We start from the raw sequence: 18,459 nt of genomic DNA, 5'->3' as shown, positions 1-18,459 counted from the left end.
GGGCCCGGCGTGCAGGGGCGGATCCCACCGACTCCCCGTGACGGCGGTGGCTGGGCCCGGTGTGGGAGGAGATGGGGTGGGGAGCGCACGGAGAGGGGCTGGCGGGGCACCAGGGGACCTGGTGGGGCCTGGCGGCGAGGAAGGGGTGGGGCCGTGCTGGCGGGTGCTGTGGAGGCGGAAATGGGCTGGGGGAAGATCTGGGAATGCAGAGGGGGCTGGGCTGGGGGAGGGCCTGGGGATGGGGTGGGGGAGGGGACCCGTTTCCCAGCCGTGGGTATATAGCGCGCGGAGCGTGGAGATGCTCCCTTCCAACCAGTGGCGGGGTGCAGAGCGCCGGAGGAGGGAGCGAGGCAGGGGCGCAGGAGAGGGAAACCCGGCGCCTCGTTCCCTGGCTGAGCGGTGGAGGTGGCCCCTCACCCTGCGCTAGTGATAGCTTCTCCTCAGGCAGTGCGAGCGGCAGCGAGGAGGGAGCCAGCCCCGGCTGTGTCGGCAAACTTAGGGCGGCTCGATTGGGTGGCTGAACTTGCTGGCCGGCGTTCGGCGGGGAGCTGCCGCCCTCGGGGAAGGAAATCGGGTAGCGCAGAGGACGCTTGTTCCTCTTTAAAGTCTCCCTGCCCTCAGCCCTGTAGCCAGCGCTGCAGGCACGGCGGCTCCCGAGCAGCCAGAGGAGGCGGCGAGCTCCGCGGTTCCCAGGCAGTAGCAGCCCCAGGTGCCTGCAGGCAGTGTGGTGCCTGGGCAGTGCTTAGTGTTGGGGGTAGTGGGTGCCTACGCTGCTGCTTTCCTCTGGCTGCTGAGGGGAAGCTTTGCACGGCCCCTTGCTCGACTGTGCCACGGTTGCCGGTGTCCCTTAAGTTCATTGCGCTCCGCACGGCTTTTCTCCGCTCTCTGGAGAGCGGCTGCGGGACCCTTTGGCGCACAGAGCAGGCAGGTTCCCCTGTACCAGGGCACCGGAGACGCCCCTTCCCGCGGTAGGCAGCGGGGACTGTAGCTGAGCCCTTGGGGGACAGCGCTGCAAGCATGAACATCCTGCTGGAGTTCTTCGTAGTCACTTTCAAAGTGCTCTGGGCTTTCGTGCTGGCTGCGGCCAAGTGGCTGGTGAGGCCCAAGGAGAAGAGTGTGGCGGGGCAGGTGTGCCTCATCACTGGGGCAGGCAGCGGCCTGGGCCGCCTCTTCGCCCTGGAGTTTGCCCGGCGCCGGGCGCTGCTGGTGCTGTGGGACATCAATACTCAGAGCAATGAGGAGACGGCAGGCATGGTGCGCCACATTTACCGTGAGATCTCCGAGGAGGCGGCTGCCGCTGCCCAGCAAGGTAACTGCGCTGCCTACCTCAGGCAGGATGTACTGGGTCTATATGCTGATCTATTTTGTGTTCCTGATATAGATCTAATACATGTTTTATCTCCGCCGCCTCCCCTTCTTTTCGTTTTTCCTCCCCCCAGTAAATGTAGGGACTACAGGAACAGCCCACTGCCTGAGATCTGGGGACAGTGTGGCTCTGGGATAGTGGACTCTTACTGGGTTAGCCTCCCATGAGGCAGTGGTCCTACCTTCCTGCCAGCCTGTCTTTTGGGGGGCAGAAGGATGGTGCTACACCTGATGGTGCTCAGCAAGGGGTGAGGTGCATAGGTGCTGGAACTAGGTGTGCTGGGCATGCTGCCACAGCCCCTGGCTTGAAGTGGTTTCCATCATATACAGGGTTTACAGTTTGGTTCAATGGCTCTCAGTGCCCACATAAAAAATTGTTTCAGCACCCCTGGTGAGGGGGAAGTACCCAGTTTATAATGTGTGGGGAGTATTTCGTGGGAGGGGGCATTTCTGGAGATGGCTTCTGCGGGGCTCTAGTATTGCCATGCTATTATTTTTGTACAGCTTCCTCCTAACTTCCCATAAAACTATCTTTCACCTGCTTCAGGAAGGGTAGCTAAATGACATGTTTACAAGAAAATCACTTGCATTTTCACAGTGGTAGTCCTCCTGCCAGGAAAGGAAAAATGGTAGTTAGAGCTGAACATCCAGAGGGGGTATTTCTGGGATTCTTTAGTACTTGTGTATTTCCTGACCACACTGTCTGATGGTGACCAGGGACATGGTTTGTGACTTAAACCAGGTTGGATTTTTCATTGTCCTACAAACCCAGCTGTAAGCAAGAGTTTCATCCCACACCCGCAATCACTCATATCTGACCACCCAGGAAGGAGTGGGGTTTGTGTGCTTGTATTCCTTGCTAGGAAGAGAGTTTCATGAGTGGAAGAGCACAGACCATTTTCATCAGTATAACCTTTGATTCAGACAGCTGGAGCCTTTTTCATGCAGGAACAGTAAATATAGTGTTTGTTTACTGTGATGATGCCAAAGTAAATAGAACTCTTAAAGTGTAATGGAGGAGTGTTTACTCTCTTTCTGCTTTGTGACTTTTTACCTGAAGGTTGAGGTCTAATTGAGAATGTAACCTTTCTATTCTGGATTCCTTAGCAGCTGGAGATGGTGAAGAAGAGGTGTTGCCCCACTGCAACTTGCAGGTTTATACATATACCTGTGATGTGAGCAAGAGAGAGAATGTCTACTTGACAGCTGAGAGGGTCCGCCAAGAGGTTGGAGAGGTTTCAGTCCTGGTTAACAATGCTGGTGTGGTGTCTGGGCACCATCTCCTAGAGTGTCCTGATGAGCTTATTGAAAGGACCATGATGGTTAACTGCCATGCACACTTCTGGGTAACTATACATTTGTTTATGCTTCACTTTTGTTCAGTTTATTTGGGGAAGGGTGTTCTGTCACTTAGTTTTGTATATGACTTTGCACTTTTACATACAATCTACTACTCTTTTGGATTACTACCCAATAGGGTTGGAGAGTGGCAAGGGGAGAAGAAATAGTTTTTGTACCAACTATTTAATTGTAAAATCAATGTTTTACATGACTTTCAGTATAACATTTTCTGTATGAACAACTTCTGAATAGTCTTGTCTACTGCTTTCAGTTAATACTTTTTGTAGCCTTGTACTGGCATTTTAGCAACTTTAAGATAACACTTGATGCTATAGTATTGATTCACCGATTTCTCAAAAGATACTTAAATATTTCTTAAAAGCCCTGTCTGAGATGTAGCTAAAGTTGGCTGTAAGGGAAGCTGTAACTTTTGAAGACTTGGCAGGGAGGAGAAGAGAACCTCGAAGGAAAATCAAACTAGAAGGTCTTTATCAGAAATCTTGCATATTTGTAATTATAATTCGTTCTCCAGAGTAAACCATTAGTAGTAAAATAGAGCTACATGGATTCTTGTGTGGTGATGTTGTTTTAGTAACTGACGAATGCTAAATGAAAAACTTAAGCTACATAGTCATATTCTCACTGAATTTTGTTGCTCTTTTTTTTTCTTCTTGGTACTCATTTCAACAGAGTTATATAAACTAGAATGTTAAAGCCAGGCATGATACACACTGGGCCTGCATTAGCTGTCAGACTAAGTCCATGGCATTAGAACTGTCCTTTGGTCCCTGAAATAAGGTTATGAAATATACTTCCAAAACAGTTAAAGAATTAAGCAATCTGAAATCTACTTCAGCAGATGCCTGGTAAATTATTCCTGCATGTGTAATATTAAAATCTTGTGAAATACATGGTGTACAGAAACTTCACATGCCTGTTTACTGTAACTTTTTAACATAGGAGTTAAATGCTGTTTCATAACCCTAAAGGAGCCCCTTCAGATCAACACTGGGAAACACTTAATGGCAGAGCAGTCTAACTTTTTCCCAAGTATTGTAGAACTTGTCTATAAAGCATATTTAAACTTCAGTGCACATCAGATACTGTGTTTGGAGACTTAACTCTGAAAATATGCATTTACAGGAAACTTGAAAAGTTTTAAAATATCTTTTGAACTCCAACAAGATCCAAAAGCTCTGTACAGTCCACTGATAAAATGCAGGTTTCAGAGTAGCAGCCGTATTAGTCTGTATCTGCAAAAAGAAAAGGAGTACTTGTGGCACTTTAGAGATTAACAAATTTATTTGAGCATAAGCTTTCATGAGCTACAGTTCACTTCATTGGATGCAACCACTGCATGCATCCAATGAAGTGAGCTGTAGCTCACGAAAGCTTATGCTCAGATAAATTTGTTAGTCTCTAAGGTGCTACAAGTACTCCTTTTCTTTTTGATAAAATGCAGTAAATCCAACTGATGCTTACAAAAGCAGGGATATTCACTAGGTTTAATGAGAGTTCTTGTTGTGCTTTTAAGATATGATTTAAATACAAAACTTAGACTTCTTGGAAACTCAGTTATGACATCATTGTACATTAAAATATGGGAGGTTCCTAGATTCTCCAGCTGTTCTTCCCTCAGGCATGTAAATCAAGACACTTATTTACAGCATTGTTTCAGAGAACTTGTTTTAAGGCACACATTTTATATTTGCTGAGTTCCTAACAGCTATAGGAAAACAAAGTTAGACTTAAGCAATTTTTGTGATATTTTTCCATTTAAAAGGAAACTTCTTCCAAACTCTGAAGTTACTGTCAAACTTTTTGTATTGGAATGCTTGTTGTACATTGCATTAGCCTAAAGGCTAAAGCTACTGCAAGATCAGTGCTGGGGGTCTCCTGAACTTGGATTCACTAAAATTTTTAAGGAGCTATCAACACCCTCTTCATTTAACTGAAGACCTCTTGATCTAGAGAAGGAGTATACAAGCAGATCAGCCTGTGTCCTATGTTTTTGGCTTTTTTGGGGAGGTGAGGTGAGGGGATGCTTGGCAGTTTTTGGTGTTGGCAGAGCTGTCCTCCTCCCTCTCCAGGTCGCACAAATGGCTGGTTTGACCAAAAGTGGGTGGACTTTTTTTACTTTTATTTTTTATTTTATTTTTTTAAACTAACTCATAAGATACCATCTGAAACAGCCAGATCTGGAGCCAGGTTTTCTTTTTTTAGTGTAAGTTAATGCTGACTTTAACTAGGACAGTGTGTCTAGATGTATGAAATCAGACTTTTCCATGTCAGCTAAATTGCTGGTACAGCTGCAAAACCTAGTACTCCAGAGCATTTGTGTAGACTTATGACTGTCCTTGGAGGGTGTTTAGTCCCAAAAACCCATGAGTGGATTACAGTAAAACACATTCCTTGTCATGTGACTTAGAATAATTGAAACAATATTATAAAAGGAAATTCTTCCCACTTCCTCAAACAACACTCTGAAGTTTCAATGCACCTGTGTATGAATAACTGAAAAATATGACTTTGGCATTATCCTTCCGAAATTAGTGAAATGGGCACACTTTTATCTGAAAACTGCAAGTAAATTGAACAAATAATAATCTTCTAATTTTGTATTAGCAGCTATTTACTTTTTCCAGCATGTGGGGAGTGAAAGGCATGTCATATCTGCTGTTGTGACCCAGCTAGGCTGTACCATGTCACAGACTGGCAATGCCTAAAGCTTTGTTGGCATGCCTCAGCCGAAAGATACCTTTCATTTCACTGACATGCATGATTTGAATAGTACTTTCTATGGGAGTTTTATATAGCATGTGTCACCACTGTATCTAACTATTGCAATCTTTACTGAATAAAATTATCAATGTGTACTGAATACATGTAATTCAGTTTTCAGATAACGAGAATGCTTCTGATATTGAAAATTAAGGGGCACTAAGTATGCTGCTGTATGAACAAAGCTTGCACTACTTGTAGCCCACAGGTGTATAAAGCTGCAGCACGTTAATGTAATGACTCTTCTCATTACACCCTCTTACAGTAGATATGATATACTGAGTCATCCCTGTTGTTCAGTTCCAGGAATTTACTCTTAAATTCCGCCCAGACTTTTTCTCCCCCCGTGATGATGAGCCAGAACTTCGGTTTGATAAACTTCAGATCACAATGCAAGACTTATCTGTTTGATTAGCCTTCTTTAACTGATGACTGGATCATTCCTATTACTTGATTGTTTGTTTTACAATAAAGACCAATACTTGATAGGCACCCAAGTGCCTCAGCAATGAGGGACTGTGTATAAACAACAAAAGAAATTGCACTAAATAGGAATCTTTCTTATTTGTGGTATATCTTTGGTCAAATATTGTCCCATATTATCCATCTTGGAACAGTCTTTCAGATTCTTTTGAGACTTTTTCCAGTACATATATGATTAAGATTATGCTATTTCCACATCCATAGACATTTGGTATCTACTAGGAGCTTTTTTAGGTCTTGTTGCTAGAATGAAAACTCTTGAACAAATGCTCTAATATAACAAAATACTAGAATCTGAAGACTTAAAGGTCTGTGGCACAGATCTTTAAGATCCAAATCTGAGGGAGATCAGTTTGGTAGTAATTCTGCTGTTTTTCTGACATGTATGGATTTTTCCAAAACTTTCAGCTTAAACTTACCTCTTCTAAAAGAATAGCATCTTGCCCATCACAGGAAGATCAGCTTTCTCTTTGACTAACCAAAAGGGGGAAGCAAAAGCATTTAACTCCAGTTCTGGAGTATTCTCCAGAATTTTTATACAGGGTCCTACCTTGGAAAGACTTTCACACATTCTTAACTATGTGCTATGAGTACTCCATGTGTAAACATGTATATAAGTCTTTGTGGAATTGGAGCCTAAATCTTTGACAGACTTATTTATATTGATATAGTAAGCAGGTAAGAGAACCTACTGTCTGAAAAGTTCTCATTAGTTATCTCCTTCCCAAGCAGGGAATTCTTTTCTATGAAATGCCTAAAGCCTATGTTAAATGTTTTGTTCAGGAAATTAAAAGCCAGCCAGTACAAACTGCATAATGTTTAATAAATCTAATGCATACTCATGCAGTTGCTCTACTACCTATAGTGGTTTCCAAAGGCTTGTGATCCAGGTGTGTCTTGTAGTACTGAAACTGTTACGTCAGTCTTGTTCAATCTTTAGAAAATTTTAATACTGTTCAATAATGCCCATATTTTAGCTATAGACCTTGCTTTTTTCTAATAACTGTTCAGGTTGAGACCTAAGCTAAATTTTCTCATTGAAATAATCATGTACAAATGTGCCATATTTCAAATGACCTTTATATAAATGTATAAATAATGTGCATATATATATTTAAATATGCAGGTCTACAAATATTCCTGGCTTAATGTTTTGAGGGCTGTGTGCATAGTGACTTATGGCGCAGAACTTTTTTTTATTTCTTTAGTATTTTTACTATGTATGTTTACCTTTAAATGCACATGCTAGTCAGTCGAGATGCTAAATAGCTGTTACACTTGTGTTCAAAATGGTAAATATAGGTAGTCTTAATAGTGCATCTACAGCTCCTAATAACTAACTTTGTCCTCAGAAGTACAAGACTGCAAAAGGGACGCTTACTTAAAAGTACTTGCAGTATTTGCCTGCTTTTAACAGTGAACCAAGTCCAGTTCTGTTCCAAATGTGTGAGGGAAGAAGTATGGTCTGACCTGGCTTCTATCACAATTGACTTTTCTCCCCTTTCCCCCACCTTAGAGTCAGTTGATTAAGGAGTTGACATCTGGGCAAAATACCCTGTCCCTAGACATTTCCTAACTTGCTAGGCTGCTTACATGATGTTGGAGTACTGAGTGAACAGTTGTCTTGGTTCTTGACTTCGCTAAATATATTAGTGCTTCTATAATAACACAAAAAATGTTTCTCTGCAATACAGGAGATGTTAGTTTGGAATGCACCCTTTACAGTAGGAAAACTATCCCGTGTCCTATGCAAACGGCTTGCCCTGTCATGAAAAAGCAAACTATAATAATCTGACTAGGCCCAAAGGACATCAACAGGCTTATAGAAACTCTGGTTCTCTTGGAAATGCCATCTGAATAGTTCATTGGAGGGATCCATAACAATGTGACAACTTCTTGAGACTGAAAGCTTCATGTTGGGTGGAGAGGACTATGTGAGTGACCAATACGGGTGCATTTAACATGTTCCATGGTTCAGTTGTGTCTGTCCGTGGTAATAAGCATATAACTGCTTTGCCAACAATACTGTTTAGTAACTAAATTAAATTAATTATGGGTCATCTTTGCCCTCAGAGATTATTATCTTAAGCTTTTCTATAGTGTCCGCTACGATAGTATCCTACTACAGCATTTGAGTGATGGCCAGGTAAATTGCATTACTGTTAACTATGGTGAATTGTGGTGGCTGAGTAGTTAAGGTGCTGGGCTAAAATCCTGAAAGTCATGGGTTTGAGTCTCACTCAATCTCACACTGAACAGCTACCACCAGTTCACCATGCTGCAAAACGAGTACTTGATCCATTGGGTTAGGGTAGCTAAAGGCAGTTGAATATGATGCTTGCCACATCGCTCCCTTATGTACCAGTGGTTCTGAAACTGGTGTCCCTTAACTGCATCAACTCAGTGAGCCTTTGGCTTAGGGGAACTCTGACTTTGACTAACTGGTGCTCTTTCAAATCTAATGTTTGTCTTGTCACTAACCCAATCTCTCAAAAGGAAATCTGGATTCTAGCAAAGATAGTTGAAAGAATTATGTATTTGCAAGTGTTCCTATGTTCTTTCTGGTCCTTTTGTTGGATAAAGTCTTGGAATACTGCAAACTACAGTCATATAGGACATATAGATACCCTTCTGCCAGGTGCTGATGGCAGCAAAAAGGGCTGGGTTCAGTTTTCTAGGCTGGGGTTTCCTTAAATGCTTAACACCAGCTTGAACCTCCCCCAGAAACCGGGGAATCTATATACACCATACTAGGTGCCCCTAGTGGGCAATTCTTCCCCACTCACAAGCACTGAGTGCAGGGGTTATAGCAAAGAGAACTTTGTTGTGTGTTGGGGGGAGAGACAACAGAAAGAATTGGTCTTAACAGTAGTCCCAACCTCAGTCCTCCTTTGGCCGTTGTAAATGGCTAATGTGTTCTGACCACTTCCCTCCTCCCCACTCACAGATAAGTGTCCTGGGTTGGAGAAGTCCAAGGATTCTAGCAGGTCAGTGCTGCCTTGGCTTCTCTGGGGGTTTTATTACCTAACCCAGTTATAATGATTTCAGCTTTAAGGGTTGGATAGGGAGGTCTGTGCCAGAGTCCATTGGGTAGGCTGCTGCCTTCTCTGTGACTTCAGCCCAAGCTACCTAGCTCTACTGCTGCTCTGTGCTGTCCATCCCTTCTGAGCTGTCCGTTGCCTTGGAGAAGCTGCTGCTGCTTCTGCCAGTCTGCACTGCTGGTCACCATGCAGCTGCTGCCACTAATGCTCTGCATTGTCTGCCACTAATGCTCTGCATTGTTACCTGTCTGCCTCTACTCCATCGAAGCTGCCATCACTCTGCACTATCCAACAGTCTCAGCTTAGCTGTTAGGGAGGGATCTAGGACTCTTGACAAACTCCTCACCACCACAGAGGCCCTCTGAGTAACAAGCAGGAGTCTCTTTCCTCTTCCTGTAGCTTAGTCCAGGTTTCCTTACCCAACGTGTTGGACAGCTGTGTTATTTCCCAGCAAGGTCAATTGCATTTAACTGCCCCCAATGCAAAACTTAACATTTATCAAAATGCCCCAAACCTTCACATAACACACATGCGAATAAGGCCCTGCCCATTCAGTCAACTCTCCTTGCTCTCCAACAGATGCTAGCAGAGAGCTTTCTTGCCTGTGGAGCTCTTGGCCATCTGTAGTAGCTCTTAAGCAGCTGTTGGACGCTCTTCTCAAACTTCACCAACACAGCACTGAGTCCCATTCTCTGTCATTCTTCAGTCCACATGGCTTACATGCACACAGTGTGTATTGTGCTACTTGGCAACATCTCTAGAGAAGCCCCAGTAACATTCTCAGACTTCATCTTCACTGTAAACACTGCAGTGGCACAACTGCAGTTGCTGCGCTGTAGTGCTTCAGTGTAGACACTACCTACACTGATGGGAGGGGTTCTCCTGTCACTGTGGTTAATCTACCTCTCGGAGAGGCAATTGCTAGGTCAACAGCAGAATTCTTCCATGAATCTAGTGCTGCCTACACTGGAGGTTAGGTCTTCTTAACAACATTGCTTGGGGTGGGGAATGTGGATTTTCACATCCCTGAAAGTCGTAGCTGGGTTGACCTACCTTTTTACTGTAGACCTGGCCTTAGCCATAGCAATGGGAGGATTCGAGATTCTGTAAGTACTATTACCATTTGTGACTCTCAAGAAAACACTTTCAAATAGGGAAATTAATTAAGCTTCTATCTCTTCATCTTCAGGAAATGTAGTTTGGAAAACAACATCCTTCAAGGATGGAAAATAGGTCTTAATGAGAACGGTTTTTTCTTTAGATTTGCTGGACTTTTATCTCTGGAGCTTGAGTAGTCAATAGAGCTGTCTTGCAGTAAAGCTTTTTTCTTTCAACTGTACGTTGTTTTGCAGTCTGTATGAATCTTGTGTAGTCTTCTGTGGAGGACAATCAAATTGTCACCATATAAATTTGCAGGCAGGCAGACATCCACTAGAAACAGGTTTCAGAGTAACAGCCGTGTTAGTCTGTATTCGCAAAAAGAAAAGGAGTACTTGTGGCACCTTAGAGACTAACCAATTTATTTGAGCATGAGCTTTCGTGAGCTATAGCTCACTTCACCGATGAAGTGAGCTGTAGCTCACGAAAGCTCATGCTCAAATAAATTGGTTAGTCTCTAAGGTGCCACAAGTACTCCTTTTCTTTTTGCCACTAGAAACAGTACACAGGATGTCTATTTATCTTGCATTAGTCTTTTTTGAATACTTCTAGAATTATTATCACAGGCCCCCAGCAATCATCTGTCTTCGTGGAGCTGAAGGTCCTTCTGTGTGATTCTTTAAAAATAAACAAATTTAAAAACCCTCAGTGCCTATTTATATGCTTAATCCAAGGTTATAGAAGGGAGTGTGTGTGGCAGCATTCTTGACATGGTCAAGACAAAGATGACTTTTCAGACCATATATCATTTCACTTGAACAGTTGGCAAGCATAGCTAACCATGTTGAGTGCAAAAAAGTCTTAGTTCTGTGAAAAAGCCCTTCTGAATTTTGCCTTGTATACAGATCATGCAAATTCAAGCATGCATAATTGAATTCCAGAACTGTTATCCACTACTCAACTCTAGGTGTGGTACAGATGTTACAGAACACTACTCCCTGAAGTCCATTGATGCTGTCTGTTCAGTTGTGGTTTTCTGTTCTCTAGTATCATCAGACCTCTGTGATAATAAACTTGTAGTTTGTATACTGTGGTGCATAAACAAAATGATCCATAGAAGTTTGCTTCTGTCTTTAATTAAGAATGCTTCTATCAAGGCAGCTAATAAGTGTTTTGAAAACAGCCTTTGAACATATCACCAAACCTCCTGGTCACAAGCTTTCCCATGTGTACTAGGGCCTTTTCACTGATCCTGCAGTGATTAATCCTTTTTTTTTTTTTTAAATGCAGACACAACACTGTTGCTCTTACATCAGAGGCTGAAAATCGCATTGGTCTGGAACTTGCTATACTTAGTCCTGCACTGGGGCAAAACAGCACTGGCAATTGGATGGCCACTGTAAACTTTAAGCTTCAATATCTTGTGAATCAGCAGGACTAGTAACATTCTTGCTTTCTTGTGGTATAAAACATTTGATGGTAGCTCCAGTGAGTTATGACAGATATGAAACTGCCATTCAGATTAATATCTTGCTTTTTCCCCATTTCAATTATGATATGACTTCAGCAATTGCTATTTCAGACCACAAATGCTAGAAATGAATGTCCTACACAAATTGGAAGAAGTTTGAAGTTTGGTCTATTGACGTGGTAGACAGCAATGATTCTCAAACTGGCCTAGGAACTATTGGTGGTCTCTAAGTAGTGGGTTGTGGTCTATGGACAGCTGGTGGATTATTTGGTTTACCCTGGTCTCCAGCTGTTAAATTATATGAAGATGGAGAAAATGCATAGAGAATGTACTGGTTTTCTAATATTCCATGTAAACAATTGCAAGTGTCTCAGACTAGTTAACAACTGCATATCAAAGGGGAGGTATTCCTGAAGCCTATATCTGTTAAGATGTGGTCTGTGACATGCCATTCTGAGAACCTCAGGAATAGAGTATTAATCTAATTTTAAGTTTCAGAGGGGTAGTCATGTTAGTTTGTATCAACAAAAACAAGAAGGAGTTCTTGTGGCACCTTACAGACTAACAAATGTATTTATTTATCTAATTGTAGTGGCTCATGGCTCTACCAGATGCTAAAATAAAGCTGGAATTGGAACTGGAGTATGTCATAAGGAAGTAAGACAGTAGGAGTCAGACTTTCAGGTCTCCCATGACCTGTCAAGGCTACAAACACTTCAGCAAATCATATGAATGTTTTCAGAATCTGTAATCTCTTCTTAAGCACTGGTCCTGGATGAATGATCAGAGGGAATTTAAATCCCTGTCTCTTATGGAAAGAATCAGCAAAATAAACAATATCTGAACAAGGGCATCAGAGAAATTATAGGATTAGCAGTTGAGAATTTGGGGAAGCAGGAGAACCTCAGACATAATTATTGTAGTCTTTCCCGGTGTGGGGCCTCATCCTCACTAGCAATATATGATTAGTTTTTTCACTGCTTTAGGGAAACACTTGGATACAAAGGTAGAGTACATGGCTTTCATGTGACTGGGGAATACATTGTCCTGATGAAAGTTTGGAACAGAAGATTCTCATCCACAGGCGGCAGAGTATTAGAAAACAAAACTGGGTTGTCTTTGTGGCAGTGGAGAGTGCTCATCAAGCAGCTACCTGGTTGGTTCTCATGAAACCATGCTTACACATTCAGACTTGCTGATATCTACTTTCCCCTTTAAAATGGTCCCCTAACTTAATTCTTCTTCTTAGTAGGACTTTTTTATCTGCTTCATTCAAAAGTGAAATGCCATCTCCCATTGCAGAAGGTTGTTGGTAAGGGAAAAGGGGGAAGACTTCCCTTCATTGACATTTGTCTTTCCACTTAGAATTAGCAGTACTTAATTATATTAGTCAAGCTGTAACTACATATGAAAGTAGATTTGATCATTAAGTGTATGACTAAACATATTTAGCATGTTTTGGGACTTGTATACTCTTTACTGTGCAACATCATTGAGGTGTGAAATCTCATGTGAGCAAAATCCAGCTACCATTGACTGAATGGATCAATGCTGTTTCAATGTCTTGATTGTTGGTAAATTAAAAATACACTCCACAACACATCTGGTTTTATTTTACAAATACTTGAGATATCAGATTAATGATATTATAAGCAAATGATCACAGCACACCTCTCTGAAACGAGTGGCCTGTTTATGTGCTTTGAGTAAAGGTAGATCAGTTATGATGTGACTAGGATTATGCCCCACATGGTACCAAAAATTCTGCACATCAGTGTTTGCTCTCCTTTTTAGTGTGCTTTAGCCCAGGGATGGGCAAACTTTTTGGCCTGAGGGCCACATTGGCATTGCGAAACAGTATGGAGGACCAGGTAGGGAAGGCTGTGCCTCCCCAAACAGCCTGGCCCCTGCCCCCTATTTGCCCCCTCCCACTTCCTGCCCCCCTCAGAATCCCTGACCCATCCAACCACCCCCCTGCTCCTTGTCCCCTGACTGCCCCCTCCTGGGACCCCAACCCCTATCCAATCCCCCCTGACTGCCCTGATCCCTGTCCCTAACTGCCCCCCCACCTCCCATCCAACCACCCCCTGACTACCTCCCCGGGATCTCCTGCCCCTTATCCAAACCCCCCTCCCTTACCATGCCACTCAGAGCGGCAGAACAGGCTTATTGGAAAGCCTGGGAGGTGGGCAGGCGCAGAGGGGGGGACAGCGGGGGAGGGGCTGGGGACTGTCCTACCCGGCCAGGAGCTCAAGGGCTGGGCAGGATGGTCCCATGGGCCGGATGTGACCCGCAGGCCGTAGTTTGCCTGCTTCTGTTTAGCCACACCATATAGTTTAGCTCTCATTCTTTTATAATACAGTCTCTCCAGCCCCTCCAGTTACTTCGGTTAAACAAATTTGAGGAACATGGAGGCTGTGTTCACCTGCCCAATCACTTGCATTTTTAGCCCTGCAAATTTGGACAATCCAGTTTTATAGTCCTTAGGGCATTATTGCCTTGCAGGTTTCTCTATTCCATTCAATATTGTGTTTAGAACAACTTTCTTCCCTTGACTTCACTTGCATTTTTCAAGTGAATCACTTTGTGGTGGCTTGCGTATTTCTAACCTTTCTAGGTCCTTTAGCATGGGAATCAATGATACATGCCTCAATTTTTTTTTCCTTTCCAGTCTCTCCATCTCTCTTTAGAATCCTAGAAGATTAGGGTTTGGAAGAAACCTCAGGTGGTCATCTAGTCCAACTCCCTGCTCAAAGCAGGACCAACCCCAACTAAATCATCCGAGAGAGTGCTTCGTCAAGCTGGGCCTTTGAAACCTCTAAGAATGGAGATTCCCTCACTTGCCTAGGTAACCCATTCCAGTGCTTCACCACCCTTCTAGTGAAATAGTTTTTCCTAATATCCAGCCTAGACCTCCCGCGCTGCAACTTGAGACCATTGCTCCTTGTTCTGTCATCTGCCACCACTGAGAACAGCCTAGCTCCATCCTCTTTGGAACCCCCCTTCAGGTAGTTGAAAGCTGCTATCAAATTCCCCCCTCACTCTTTTCTCTTCTGCAGACTAAATAATCCCAGTTCCCCCAGCCTCTCCTCATAAGTCATGTGCCCCAGCCCCTTAATAATTTTTGTTGCCATCCGCTGGACTCTCCAATTTGTCCACATCCTTTCTGTAGTGGGGGGGCCCAAAACTGGATGCAGTACTCCAGGTGTGGTCTCACCAGCGCCGAATAGAGGGGAATAATCACTTAACTCTATCTGCTGGCAATACTCCTACTAATGCAGCCCAATATGCCATTAGCCTCAGGGCACACTGCTGATTCATATCCAGCTTCTCGTCCACTATAATCCCCAGCTTCTTTTCTGCAGAACTGCCACTTAGCCAGTCAGTCCCCAGCCTGTAGCAGAGCATAGGATTCTTCCGTCTGAAGTGCAGGACTCTGCACTTATCCTTGTTGAAATTCATTAGATTTCTTTTAGCCCGATCTTCCAATTTGTCTACGTCACTCTGGACCCTGTCCCTACCCTCCAGTGTATCTACCTCTCCCATCAGCCTAGTGTCATAGGCGAATTTGCTGAGGATGCAATCCATCCCATCATCCAGATCATTAATGAAGATGTTGAAGAAAACCGGCCCCAGGACAGATCCCTGGGGCGCTCCACTTGATACCAGCTGCCAACTAGACATTGAACCATTGATCGCTCCCTGTTGAGCCCGACGATCTAGCCAGCTTTCCATTCATCCCATCCATGCTTTTTGAACTTGCTGGCAATAATACTGTGGGAGACCGTATCAAAAGCTTTGCTTAAGTCAAGCTATGTCACGTCCTTCCAAGTTCTAAAATTGGTATAGCTTGCAGATTTCATTAATATGCTATTGACCTTCTCTTCCAGATAACTTAATAAAGACAGTCTTCCTAAGTGGGCATTCTTCTCTAATGCATTCTTCAGACTACTATGGCTACCACATGTAAAATGGCAAGTGTCCTGCCTTTTGAGAAGCGATTTGGCTAATTCTGCATTTTCATCCTCTAGAATACTTGAGGCTCTACTGCCAAGCTCAATATGCAAATTTAAGCAGCTGTTATGGTTGTCTTTTGACTGACTATAATCTCGGACACAGCCTTTGATATTGCATATCTTTACTTTGCAATTTAGGGATAGCGAGATTTTTGTGTGTTTGGGATGGGGGTAGTGTCAGAAGAGTTTAATTAAATTTCTGTTAACTAGTCCTCTTACCCCTTCTTAAAAAAATGGAGAGATTGGGTACAGTGGGTCAAATTCTGCATTTTATTGTACCACCTAGCAAGCTGTGGGTGTAACTGAGCCTTAAACTTTTGTCCTTTGTCTCCAACGTGGTGCAAAACACATTCTATTTGTATGATTATCTGTTTTATATGCCTTTCCCTACAGTACCCTGTTCAGATAACTGATCTCCTCTCCTCCCTCCCACTTCTTAAAAAAAAAAAAAATGCTTGATACTTAATTGCAGAACCAAGCTTTTGAGGCTCAATCCATCTCCCATGGAAGATAATGGCAGTCTTTCCACTGGCATAAACAGAAGTTAAATTGGCACTTGATACCGTAAGCTTTTCCTCTGAGCTTCAACATTTTAGTCTGCATAACGTCTTTCAAAGTGTAGTTACATATGTGTAGATTGTACATCTTTGTAAATATGCTTAGATTGTTGAAGCCTTTCTGAAATTGGGGGAAATTAGCTTACATTGTAGCTTACAGTAGCTTACATTGAAGAAAATATTAAACATATTTTATAAAACTAGTAGATGGGTTCTTAAACTCCCAACGTTGCAACAAATTCCTTCGGGAATGTTTTGCCCATGTAAATAATTACACTTTTTCAGTATGTGAGAGAATTGGCACCTTAGCAGTAGTTCATAGTGTTAATCAGATTGAGACTCAACACCAGTGAACTGTCACAGCTGGAAATGGAAGGCACTAATAGGCTGAGGGAATTTCTAGGAATACAGGAACAAATGTGTAGTGGAAAGGTGACTATTTTAACGCGATCCTTTGAAAATTCAAGTTTGTTTGGCTGTTAAATTCTACGCCTAAATTGGTTTGTGAATGAGCATTTGGGCTGGTTTTTTGGGGGTTTTTTTTGTTTGTTTTTTTTCTCCCCCATTTGCTGTTTGTTTAAATTTTTGTGACAACTTCTCAAATATCCTGCCCATGTCCCTGACTTGGGAAAGCACTGAAGCATGTGCTTACCTTTTAAGAATTTGCTTAAAGTTAACCTCATGCTTAAGAGTTCTGTTAAATGGGGGCATTTCCCTGAATAGGGTCTAAATGATCTAAAGAGTTGAATAGTCCTAAACCCTTCCTAGCCATTGCAATCTGCCATCACTTCCAATAATTTAAATTAAAAAAAAAACTGCTAAAGACGTTGCAAGAGACCAGTCATGCACAATCGTAGACAACATGTAGAATGATGCCCAGACCTGCCAAATGTACCAAGTACTCAGAGCTGTTATTGAAGCTGATCGAAGTTGTAGGTTCTCAGGCTCTCTTATAGCTCTTGCTGTTGAAAGGCATATGATGTGTGGATGTGGCTCTCCTGCCACCCCCACCCCAAAAAAAAGTATATGGAAATAAGTTGCAGTGATGCAGCTGAGAAATCGAAGACCAGGTAGCAGTTGTATTGTAGCAAATGGGGCACTAGCATAGCCTAGCTGGTCCTCTCACAGCCTAAAGATAGGAATTGTCCATTTCCCTTTCTTTAAATCACTAAGAAAACATGAACAGTTGACCTGTGTAAGTTAGATGAATGCCCCAGTCAGTAGAATGTTGAACACCTTTATAACAGTTGTCTGTTTAAAATGACCAGAGCAGTGAATTTAACATTTCTTGGCTTGAGGGTATGAAGTGGAAATCTTATCTTGGTAGAACTCTTACTCTTGGTACAGCCAATTAGTGAATCTCTGAAAATGCATTATCCATTTTTTTTCTAAAAACTCCAGTAAACTTTATGTATAAAAATGTTAGTTGTAATTGAATGGGAATTACTCTACAGCAGGGGTTCTCAAACTGGCGGTCGGGACCCCTCAGGAAGTCACAAGGTTATTACATTGGGGGTCGTGAGCTATCAGCCTCCACCCCCGACCCCACTTTGTCTCAAGCATTTATAATGGTGTTAAATATATAAAAACATGTTTTTTAATTTATAACAGGGGGTCACACTCAGAGGCATGCTATGTGAAAGGGGTCACAAGTACAAAAGTTTGAGAACCACTGTTCTACACTAAGTTGGAGCTACCAGCAGTCTTTAGTTATTTCATAGTCAAACACATGTTACTGTTATCAAATCTTCGTTCATCTGTAAAATCTCCTGTATTTCCTTATTACTGATTAGATGCTTATGTACAAAGATAAACTCTTTCCTGGCAAGAGGCGTATCCCTCCTGTTGAATGTTCGGTGATGGTAAAATCACTCTTTTTATAATAAGGCATTTAACACAAATCAGTGTTTGTATTGCTGAATGTATTAAGCAGGAAGAGCAGGCTGACTAAAAAATTCCTATTTGCATACAAATACCATGGTAAACGGTAGTCATAGTGAAAAAGCAGCTTTAAGGTATCTAAAACTTAGACAACCTCTGCAGTTTTTATCTAAAGATTATCTACTTCTTGAAAATGCACAATCTGTTACATAACACATAGTCCAAAGGCATCATTCACTTTAATATTAATGAATAAGTTTACATAAATTCTTTAAAAAACAAAACAAAACACACATTCTGAATAAAGAACAAAGCTGTCAGAAGATCATGCAGAGTAAAACAGAAAGTTATGCCAAATGTTTGACATGATGACTAAGCTTTATAGCAAGTTCTGTCTAGGAAAAAACTGTATTTAAAAGTTGGTC

The 18,459-nt window shown here is 42.5% G+C and overlaps 1 protein-coding gene across 2 annotated transcripts in view; it reads left to right on the top strand.

The window, feature by feature from the left end:
• The first annotated feature begins 244 nt into the window (after positions 1-244).
• The window catches only part of RDH10 (retinol dehydrogenase 10), a 41,848-nt gene continuing 23,633 nt past the window's right edge, over positions 245-18,459 (top strand). Inside the window, exons 1-2 of one of the 2 annotated variants that reach the window (XM_073330817.2) lie at positions 245-1,309; positions 2,476-2,711. In XM_073330817.2, the coding sequence (XP_073186918.1) occupies positions 1,018-1,309; positions 2,476-2,711 (528 nt within the window). In that variant the 5' untranslated portion in view covers positions 245-1,017. Of the gene's footprint in view, positions 1,310-2,472; positions 2,712-18,459 lie in introns of both variants that reach the window. The other variant, XM_073330816.2, reaches the window with a different exon arrangement.

The sequence above is a fragment of the Lepidochelys kempii genome, chromosome 2, assembly GCF_965140285.1.
Source record: "Lepidochelys kempii isolate rLepKem1 chromosome 2, rLepKem1.hap1, whole genome shotgun sequence".
Classification (NCBI taxonomy): domain Eukaryota; kingdom Metazoa; phylum Chordata; order Testudines; family Cheloniidae; genus Lepidochelys; species Lepidochelys kempii.
This window is presented reverse-complemented; position numbering and strand designations above follow the sequence as displayed.